The following is an 11,146-nucleotide window of genomic DNA, read 5'->3' as shown; positions in this document are numbered from 1 at the left end:
ACTGAGACAACTAATTGCAAATATCAAAACTGAAAACATTGTTTTTAATTTGACTTTTAATATTGTTCCATAAATTGTTAACGGCACTTACATCTGGTCTGGACGATGGCCATTCAAGAATACTACTACAGTTTTTGTCCGACAATTGTTTTGTTCTTTGCGATTGCTGTGTTTCGAAGTTCGACGAGTTCTTTCTTTGCGTGGAACATTTTCTGTGGAGTTATATTTTCCGTAATGTTTCTCTGTTTCGTTTGGACTTTTGTGGTTATAGAAAAGTGGCAAGCACATAAAATGAATATTTGTCAACAGCTATATTTCATAGGTGAAATTTGATTAGTACAATAATTTGACTATTGGCTTTTGGATCTGTTAAAGTTTGATGGCATGGATGATTGTAATTTTCCCTTTCCTCTGTAAATAGTTTATACATCGCTGAAATTGGATATATATTGTGCATTTAAAATATTGCTTTTATCAACTATTTTCCCAGAACTACAGTTAGTATTGTTGTTAACTTTGATATATTGGACCCTAATCTTGTATTAACTGTGGACAAAATTTTTCCAGTAGTTCGATGTTGGCTTGTCTTAATTATACCCTGTACCCGTAGGGTAAAAAAGTATTATTAGGTTTGTGCAAAGTATTTAACATGCAGAAGGAAGCATCTCCGACCCCATAAAGTATATATATTCTGAATCAGCATGACGAGAGAAATCGATCTAGACATGTTCGTCCGTCCGTCCGTCTGGATGAACGCAAGGATCTCAGAAACTATAAAAGCTAGAATAACCAAAGTTGGCATCCAGACTCTCCTAGGTCCGAGAAAGGACAAGTTTATTTTACTTTTTTTATCCTAGGTCTTATAGTCTCCGAGATATAAGCGATTATACGAATGGAAAATCGGGAAAACCCCCATAGGGGGGAGTTTTTGCTGCTGCTATGGGCGCATATAACTCAGTGACAGAAGTTTACCTGGGTACAGGGTATTACACTGTCGGGCTTGCTCGACTGTAGCGTTTTTTTATTTTCCGTTTTAATGATCTTTTCATATTAAACACAGTGAAATTATGATGTAGTTATGATTGAAACTAAGAACAGCTAGTTTCTTACGTGGTGTAATAAAGTTAAGTTTATTTTTAAGCTTTTTTAAAGAGTTTTAGTCTGATATTTATAGCAACTGGGAGAAGGCGTGGTATGTATTTCACATGTCAATCCAAAAATAGCTACATTGTTAAAAATTGTCTCTACTAATATATACAAAATTCGAGTGTTTCGATTGACATACATACATAGGTATTAGCCATTTCGATTTATGTAGCCAATAAAAATATAGTGTACTCACACCATATATGCTGGTGATTTTGCCACTTGATGGGAAGACATCCATGGTTATAAGACAACCGATTTCAAACCAAAGTCAAATTAAAATAATCGAAGTTACAAGTTTTCAGACGTTTAATGCCCATTTGCTCAAAATATATCGTACTCATTAGATATTTACAGTTGTAAAATACATTTTAAGCTGATTGCACTGTCATAATAAGTTGGACTCGTTGTGCTTCACCCTTGACGTATAAACATCATAGCCAAGACTAATGATGTTGTCGTAAAATATGCGATATTGTGGCGATATCCAGTAAAAGTTAACAAATTGCGCCACTGGCCACACTGTCCATTCGGCAGCGTACAACTTCCATGCTTTTTCTTTTATTTCCTTAACTACTTCAGCTCTATCTTTTTGTTCCAATATTCCAAGCGTAACAAAGAATGCGGTTATGTAAACGGGCGAACAAATCAACTGGTCAAGAATAATCTTTTTGGCCACTACCCGCATGGTGCGTCCAGGTAATTTCTTGTCAAGAATTTGATACCAATAGTGACAAATAATACCAACACTCACGCCTGATGTAGCCATGTGACATGTACGGGTGTTGTCGAAAGTCTTAATTTCGCCATTGTAGATCTCAAATTGCTGTTCCAAAACATCTCCGGCCGAGCTGAGAGACAGGGAGATTCCTACATTTGTAAATAGCAGAAACTTGCTGCTGAACGCGCCTGCATGCCATTCACGCAGTTTCCTTAGGGTTCTGGTGGCCTCTACCTGGCGTTTAGGATTGAATTTTGAAAGAAGTGTTTGCAGCGTTTGACGCAAAGATTGCATTATGCGTACATTTGTGTTTCTCGTCTACTTTGTAATTAGTTCTAGATAATATTTGTGAAAACCCATTTCCGCGGTCATTGGGGTTGAAAATGTTTTAAATATCAGTTGGTTGAGCATTTAACACATGGTAGAGATGAAAAAGTCATCGATACAACGGAGAAAGGGAAATATTTTAACACGTGCCACCGATAATTTTCGTATTTATTATAATCGCAATGTATCATTATTTTGGTAAAGTATTGTGAATGTTATTGCAAACATGTAGTTAGTTATTGTTCCCCGAAAAAGAAAACATTTTTCTTAAAAATGTCGAGATAATATCGATGCATTCACAGAATCACGTTTTGGGGTATTCCCTTAAAATTCAATTTAATTAATGTAAAGACATATTATTCTTTTTTATGCAGATTCGAATATGGAGTGAAATGATAAACAGTCATGCTCCCATTACCACAAAAGTTTTCTAACGTGCGACAATAAGATGATTTAATTATTGCCTTCTTCGAAATCCGGAAAAAAATGTTATCGATTGTAAAAACAGCTGTCTGTGCTCGAAAGAATACTGATCGTTGATATGTATGTGCGCAAAAATAACATGGCTACTACGTAAACTTGTTTTCTTTTAAAATGTGCCACAATGCTAAACTAGAAATACCAGTAGCACCAAAATGCGAATGCATGCACCTAATTTTATTGTTGTCAACAGCTAATGCGCTAGTTTAATTTGAGGTATGGCTATAAAATAATTATTTTCAGTGGTGGGTTTAGCATTAAACTTGCACCTACAATTTACAAAACTTGCATTTAGATAAATAGCCCCCTGAACATACATTTATACCAGGGTTCGAAAAATGCGAGCACGACCCATTTGGACCCACGAGAAATTCTGCTGTGGTTCGCTGCCGACAGAAGCCGAAAGTCGTATGAGCCGACCTGCAGAAGCCATTCGTACCTATGTATGTTTATTTTGGAATTCCTCTCTCTCTCTCCCCCCCCCCCCCCCTCTTCCACGCAATTGGTGAAATTCTATAACTTCCGTAATTCTTGGAATTTTTTACTTAAAATTTGGAAAATAAGTGATTATGAGTCCGTATGCCGTCCGTATGTCCGTTTCATCATGATAGGCCAATTTTAAAGGAGGCCATAACCATAAATGTAATCTGTGCCCAACCTGAGGTACTGCTATGTGCCGGTAAGCTGAAAGAAAGAACGCGTTATAATTGTGCCCAAAGCAGGCAAATATGGTCACGTACAACTGAAAGCTTACAGGCAAATAGGTCTCACCTAATTTCTGCTCAAGCTTACGTACTGGAAGCTTATGTAATGTGAGCAGCACCATCACGCCTATACCCGAGGGAAATCAGTGGAAACGACGCTACACTCCCTACTAGATATGTCTGTCGAATTTAATAGAACTAAAGCACCACACTCTACAGTCTAGGCTGGGTTTCAAAACCGGGTGAGCTGCAGTCGACTCAGCACAGAACACGACAGCACAGAACAAGAAGTTACCTGAGGATTTGATAAAGGCATTCCCCGCTGCACACCATGTGGAGGAGAGCGGTCGAATGGCACCGGCCATGCCCCAGGGCGAATGCGAGCCGCCAGCGGCGTACATACGAGCGATGCACCGGCTCATGTCGCACCCTGGAGGTCAGAAAAGTAGTTCAGACTTCTCCACAGTAACATTTGGCCATCAGCACACAGCAGGGTCCGCGTCGCGATCGAGGAGGTCCGAACGGTATCTGAGTTCGCACTGGTCATAGAGCGACTGGAGAAGTTAGGACAATTGGTCTTGCCGGCGTTAAGCGGAACGACTGGCGACCCCACACAGGAAAACTACCCGCAGAACGCCCCTTACCGATGGTGGTTAGGGTAGACTGCGATGGACTGTCCCTCGACGCGTCTGTGGATACCGAAGCCACACGTAGCTTCTGGGACTAAATTTGGTGTTCCTAGGTCTTATAGTCTCCGAGATATAGGCGATTATACGAATTGAAAATCGGGAAAACCCCCATAGGGGGGGAGTTTTTGCTGCTGCTATGGGCGCATATAACTCAGTGACAGAAGTTTACCTGGGTACAGGGTATTACACTGTCGGGCTTGCTCGACTGTAGCGTTTTCTCTTTTTTTATTTTCCGTTTTAATGATCTTTTCATATTAAATACAGTGAAATTATGATGTAGTTATGATTGAAACTAAGAACAGCTAGTTTCTTACGTGGTGTAATAAAGTTAAGTTTATTTTTAAGCTTTTTTAAAGAGTTTCAGTCTGCAGTGCTGGGGTGGGATAATGAGTTCACGTTGCGTTCAGACTGTAAACTTAGTTCTCTGAACGGTAGCCATTGGTGGCGAGAGGCTGGAGGCACGAGGTGTGCATGGGTACAGGCAGCTGGGAGTACAACAGGTGTGCCGAAGGACCCGTCGGCCCAGCTGACAGAAGAACAAGCTGTTTTGTTGGCCATTCCTAGGCAAAGAGCTGACCCGCTTCGAGAGCGTTGTCCTCTCATCAGTGGCGACCCACAAAATTTCTATAAAGAGTGAAAGGCCTATTAAACAGCAATATTACCCGAGAAGTGGGCAAGCCGCAAATACACCGCATTCACAGTGTCCGGTCGGGTTCAAGGGTGTTTGATTCCATTCAGGCTGCACTCAACCCCAGCCATCTGGAGTGCGTCATCGGCCCAGACATGGCATTCACAGACCTTCAGCGTCTATATAACCTAGATACCTCCCACAGTATCCTCACATGGTGAACCCACGAGAAAACCAGGATAAGTTTGAGTTCATTTGCAAATCTATACGTTACTTGGGGCATCTGGTAACGAAGGAAGGGATACAAACAAAGCCGGAAAAGGTGGCAGCCATACGTGAGATAAAGCATCCAATGAATATGAAGTAGCTGCGCCAATACATCGTATCAACTTTCGCGACGAAAGTCGGTCTACTCACCGAACTGCTTGAAAAAGCCAAGAAATGGGCGTTGCACGCACCGCAACAAGAAACGATCATAATTACCTGGAAGGATACACGTACAGTACACGTTCGGTGTGCAATATCGCAAATGGGAGTACGCAAAAGATATGCACGTGTCGCAGACCACTATCACTGGAAAGGCATGTATGGAGAAGTCGCTAATTTCAGCTTGGAATCATAAAAAAGGAACAGGCCTAAGTGGGTCGGCTAAAAAAAAATTAGCGTAATTCGGGGCTAATTTCTGAAGCAGCATTGAGCCGACATCTGAAGCATAAAGATCGCGAAATGTGTTTGCAAGATATTCACCATGCTTTCTACAAAGTGAGAATGGCTAGTTACTAGACTTAAAGACCCGTTAGTACTGCTGATGAACTCTTATTTTCCACACAGTATAACCCTCATGCCCAACTCAGAGGACATACCAAGGTATCATGGACCGGACGGCACCATCGCGGCCCTCATGGTTTCAAGTAATGCTCAAGAGGGCTATTGAGGGCTACTGCGTTGCAGATGAGCTGAGGGAGGGCATTAAAGCAAATTAATACACGGGGTCAACGTAAAAAACAAGAATCTTCCCTCGTATAAGTGTATTAGTTCAACAGTTTTAACGCAAGCTTTAAAGTAAGTAAAACGATGATATAATATAGAACATGATTTATTGTTTAAATACAAACATGGTAATTTGTACCGAAACAGTATTGTCAAGTGCCTCCCTAGGAACTAAATGAAAGTCACTCAATATTTTCACACACGTGGTACAACGTAAAACAAGAAGGAATGCTAGAGTCGCGAATGGGCTCAACTCTTAAATACCCTGTACCCACACCCACAAAAAAAACAACTTGTTTTAATATAATAAAAAAAATTCCTAAATAAAATTAATTAAACATTAATAATAAAATCAAACATTAATAACAGCTAGAATTGAGCTGGCTGAACTCTTAAATACCCACAAAAAATAAAATAAATCTTTTGAAAATATTGTTTTAATACATTTTTTAAAAACAAAATTAGTTGAATAAAACTAATAAAACAAATATAAATAACACGTACATAGAGTCGAACAGTTTCAATAGAATACATGTGTTCGTGTATGTATGCGAACAGAGTTGAGCCAAAGCAACAATAATGACCACAGCTGTAGGCTATAGCTTCCTTTACATATGACTTATCATAATAAAACTTAACATGAGGACACATAACTAAATGTAATTTTCGAATTTAAGTTATGGGTGTTATGGAAAATCACTTGGTTGGGGTGCATTAAAAAAACACAAACTTTCCTGGACCCTTTCTTGGACCTACGACTCCTTCTGCAGGTTACACCGTTCACCCTGCACAAACCTAATGCATGTGTATACCCTTGTATATTTACATATACAGTTTAAGGTTTAGATAATCTGGAAGGGCTATTAATATTTATGCCATCTCACATGCCCCATACATTAAATTCAAATACAAACTTTGATTTATCCATGAACAGTTTTTGACGTGTCGCTTTCTCAAATTGTGGGCTAATAGGAGCACGTAGAGTATGTCAAAATATAAATCTATTTATGCTTCCTGTAACACGAATTTTGCTTATATATCAGATTAAATAAATAATACAATATTATACAAATTTTTCTCCATTTCTCATTGAATGACATTTATGGATTACTATTTATTTTTTGTGAAAAAAGGAAAAACTCGTTTGGCGAGCGAGTAAGTTATCACAGCAAAACGAAACAGAAGTTATGGATATATATAATTGCGAACATTCTTCGCCTTCCCGCCCACAATTTAAAAATTATAATTCACAAAAATTTTGTTAGAGAGAATAAAATAAACATGCCCCTCAGGTGTGCCCCCTGGTAGCTTGAGCCTACTTGTCTAACTATAACAATAACACAAAATTAATCCAATGAGTTTTGGCCAGCACTATGTACATCTATCTCCGTGCTTGAGATGCTTGGCGATATTGTTGTTGCATTCGAATTTCCAGATCCACGATCCAAATTATAATATTGTACAATACGCGCTGGCGGCCGATTCGAGATGACTTCCTGAATTTGCCCTACAATCCACTTGGCAAGTTTAATAACGGCTACGTGAGCAGCAAACTGCAAAACCATGGCACCAAAACCTTTGTACAACCCAGCAAAACCCTCCGATATTATAGTCGTTCGATAGCAATCTATTGCACCCTGATAGTTTGTTAATATAGGTACTACCGCATATCCATTATCAAGATTGTCGATGATAGTTCGGGTGCCCTGCAATTGTATCCGATGTAGTATGGTCTCGAAAGGAAAAAATATCACCTCGGTGGTCAGCATAGCAATCAAATTGGCATAGATCTCGGCATTTTGATGCTCTAGCGCATCATCGCGAAACTTGTTGCCACACTTATCTTGCATTTGTGAAAGCCTTCGACGCATAATACGGGAGCTAACGCCTCGGATAACGAGGTTAAACAAATATTTTGTAATACCCAACGAAACGCTGGGACCAATTAACGCCCAAGCTGGCAGCATGCGACCTTTTTGTGGGGAGCTCCAATAGAACAAACGTAGACTTCCTTCACGAAATACATCAAACAGTCCGGGCTTTTCGCTGGCTATGTCACTTTGGACCGTCTCTACAAGCGAGGCAGCATAGAAAGGCACGACCAGTCCAATGCTAATGCTAATAAAGAAAATCCTTATTAATTATGGCCGAAATTGGATAATTCCCACCTACCATTTAAGTAAGATATGCTGTAGAAAGCTTTTTAGTGACGTGCGACTGTCTACCTCCTTAGGCCAGGCAGTAAATTTTGAAATAGCATCATCCACGGCTAGTGACATACCGCGGATTAGCAAACAGCTTCCTAAGCCCTTCCACAGTGTTGTCATGCCTTGTCGTCTATGTAGATGCACAATGCTGGGTAACAATGTGAGTGGTTGCAGATGATAGCTCTGTGAAGCATTGTACACCTGACATTGGCGTCGTAACACAATGAACGGATGACTTAGCAAATTCTCGGTAACCAGAGAGACCCACTGTACGCCGAAAACGAGGTACTTACGTAGAGATATATCTGCAATGATATTATAACGCAAATTTCCATTTATAAATATATAATAAGGGTCCACAAACGGTATGATTGAATAAAAATAACTTTCTTGAATATTTGCAAAATTTGTTTGTCTGCATAGCTTTAAAATATGTCTTTAAGTTGTTGCAAATCGCATTTAAACAGCCACCAAGTCCACATAGGCTGACAAAAAAACATATTTCATACATTCATCCAAGCAGTCGTTTGGCATGAGCATTTGACTTGACGCATGGGAAAATTAAGCGATGATTTTGTATAAATGGACAGCTTTGAAGAATTTTAAGCATTCAATATCTCAAAAATTATTTCTTAGTGTTATTACTTGATAACACCCACCATCCTCCTGACTATCAAAAAATTTATCCAGCACTTTATGTTTCTCCAATGGCAAAGATAGATCTCGATCAGAATTGACATATTTGATTTTGGTAATAGCGTCCTGGTCGGCATTTATTGTTTCCACATAGGCCTTTTCGCGATCATCAATACTAGGGGGGAAAAGTGGAATGAAATATGAGATATTTTACATAACTCCGTGCGCCCTATTAGCGTGGGCAGATGTGTGCAACTTACCTGCGACCAAAATGTGTAGGCTTTATTAATGTAGGCGGCAAATTACCTCTGACCTCACTTTCCTCATAAGGTTCACGATTAGCCGCATACCTAAAGTGTGTCCGGTTAGTGGGCAAGACACATAATTGCACCATACTTACATCAAAGTAGAATAATTGTTGATGCCTGCCATTTCGAGTAGTTGCGTGTTTTTGATGCCCCAGATTTCGATATATTGTGTATCTGCCTACTTTACCTATCTGTTTGCGTATGCTTTCAAGTAAGAAACATTAGTTTTTGTTTTGCTTTGAGCAAATAAAATGTTTTTCGATGAATATTTGTTGTTGAATAAAGAGATAACAGTAGTGCTGCAAAACTACCAAAAATCGATAGTGTTTACAAGAAGCCTTTTCCATTGGGAAACATTAACTGTAGACCAATTATCGTTAATGCGCATTCCAGATTTAAAGATATCACAGTTTATGTGTGCTTTTGGTCCTTAGCTTATTGAATATGCGTAATGGGTCCATTACTATAAAATACTATAAAAATGAATGGCTTCTTCATTCATTTTAAAAAGAGTGTATGTATTTTTTTGAATTGTTGCACCAATAGCTGACTGATATAACAGATGACTGATATAACAGATCAGAAAAACAAATCTATATGTATATTTTTTGAATGGTATTTGATCTAGCCACATTTCTTACTTATTTTTGTCCTCGTCTTAGTAGCATTGATAAACATACATACATATGTCCAAATAATATGGCTCTCGATAGATAAGCATTATTTTGCTTTTTCCTTCAAATATTATCTCTCGATATCTTTTATAAGTCAATCGAAATACAAGTATCTCAATATACATATATTTATAGCCTGTACCCAACGGTTGAAAGGCTATACTAGTTTTGTGCGAATGTATGTAACATACAGCAGGAGGCGTGACAGGCCCCAAAAAGTATATATATTATTGATCAGGATGACAAGCCGAGTCGATATAGCCATATCCGTCCGTCCTTCCGTCTGTATGAACGCAAGGATCTCAAGAAGTACAAGAGCAAGAATTACCAAACTCGGTATCCAGATTCTCCCAAGTCCGAGAAAGGATGAGTTTGTGTTTTTTTTCTGATGTACCCCCCCACTCCCCTGCAATTCGTGTTTTTCCCATCATTCCCGTAACTCCCGTATTTCTTGGAAATTTGTACTCAAATTTGGTTAATACATCCATATACTTGTAGTGTCCATATACTGATAATGAGTTTGTGTGTCAAATTTCATCATGATAGGTGATGAAGAAATTTATAGCCATAAATATAATCTCTTCCCAAGCTCTGCCGGCAGGGGTTGCTGCTTTGACTTATTTTTTTTTTACTGCATACAAGCACGCATAGACACGATTTTGATGTAAATCTATGCTGTTGAAATTGTACGTAAGCACTTATGTCTGTATGCATGTGTTAAATATTTTATATTGAATTAAATTAATTAATTACATTTTTTTTTGTTTTTGTGTGGTGGTAAGAGTTGAGTGGAATTTAGCATTCCTTTCTATTTGTTTAACAATGGATTCCAGAAAATCCCCGGCATTTTGGCTGTGGCACCGGCTAATGCCCCAAGTTCCAGATCTATTTCTCTATCAGGAAGGCAGTATGGTTAGAACACCATTTCCACAAGGGCATCTGTGCGGTAGCTAAGAAGTTTTGCAGTTCCTGTTGTAGTTGAAGGGCGTCTTTTACAGTATCGGCTACGGATAGGCAATAGTTGACGTTAAATTCTTCTTGCAGTGCCCGAGCTCCCAGCAGGTTCGTACTGGCTGCTTGTCATGCAAGTTCTTGAAAGGATGTCGCTCTACAGGTGATGCGGTACTTGTGAAGCCGTAAAAGAATCGTGAATAATGACGATTCGACCTTCGGTCCTATATGTAGGGTGTCGTTGAGTGAGAGTCCTGATGCTGGCTAAGGCAACGAAGACTACACGTAGCTTCGTGGTGCTATCAGGCTTGAGCACACAGTGATGAGTCAAGAAGTAGTGGTAGTAGTAGAAACAGTGGGTGGTAATTTGAGACATGTGCCCCACTGCCCCCGTATTGGTGTAGGATGAACACGTTCTAACGCAGGAGATCTGGGTTCTTCAACAGACACCGCTCGACCAACCAACCCAGTTTGGTGTTTTGTAGTATGGGCTGAACATTTCCAATAGAGAACTGTTGGGGTCGCATCAAGGAGTGGTAGAATTCTGCCTCAATCAACAGGTCTATCCGTGTAGAGCGGTAGAATACCGGACCTGCTAATATCAACTCTGGGGGATTTTATACAAGGTCCTTATTCAGGCTGTTCAGCATCGATGCTAAATCTGTATAATTTCTTCATTAGTGTG

The 11,146-nt window shown here is 39.4% G+C and overlaps 2 protein-coding genes across 2 annotated transcripts; both read right to left on the bottom strand.

Moving 5' to 3' along the window:
* Positions 1–1,437: 1,437 nt before the first annotated feature.
* On the bottom strand, positions 1,438–2,298 carry LOC115629137 (mpv17-like protein 2). Its single transcript, XM_030525482.1, has one exon. The coding sequence runs from the start codon at positions 2,159–2,161 to the stop codon at positions 1,535–1,537; it is 627 nt and encodes a 208-aa protein (XP_030381342.1). The 5' UTR covers positions 2,162–2,298; the 3' UTR covers positions 1,438–1,534.
* Positions 2,299–6,751: 4,453 nt separating this feature from the next.
* LOC115629116 (solute carrier family 25 member 46) lies at positions 6,752–9,096 on the bottom strand. Its single transcript, XM_030525445.1, has 5 exons — positions 8,929–9,096; positions 8,789–8,878; positions 8,552–8,703; positions 7,858–8,197; positions 6,752–7,803 (listed from the first exon to the last, which is right to left on the bottom strand). The coding sequence occupies exons 1-5, from the start codon at positions 8,958–8,960 to the stop codon at positions 7,032–7,034; spliced, it is 1,386 nt and encodes a 461-aa protein (XP_030381305.1). The 5' UTR covers positions 8,961–9,096; the 3' UTR covers positions 6,752–7,031.
* Positions 9,097–11,146: the final 2,050 nt, after the last annotated feature.

Source organism: Scaptodrosophila lebanonensis, unplaced genomic scaffold, assembly GCF_003285725.1.
Source record: "Scaptodrosophila lebanonensis strain 11010-0011.00,11010-0021.00 unplaced genomic scaffold, SlebRS2 tig00000136-arrow-arrow-pilon, whole genome shotgun sequence".
NCBI classification, from domain to species: Eukaryota; Metazoa; Arthropoda; class Insecta; order Diptera; family Drosophilidae; genus Scaptodrosophila; species Scaptodrosophila lebanonensis.
The sequence above is the reverse complement of the archived record's forward strand: the minus strand, read 5'-3'. Positions and strand labels throughout refer to the sequence as shown.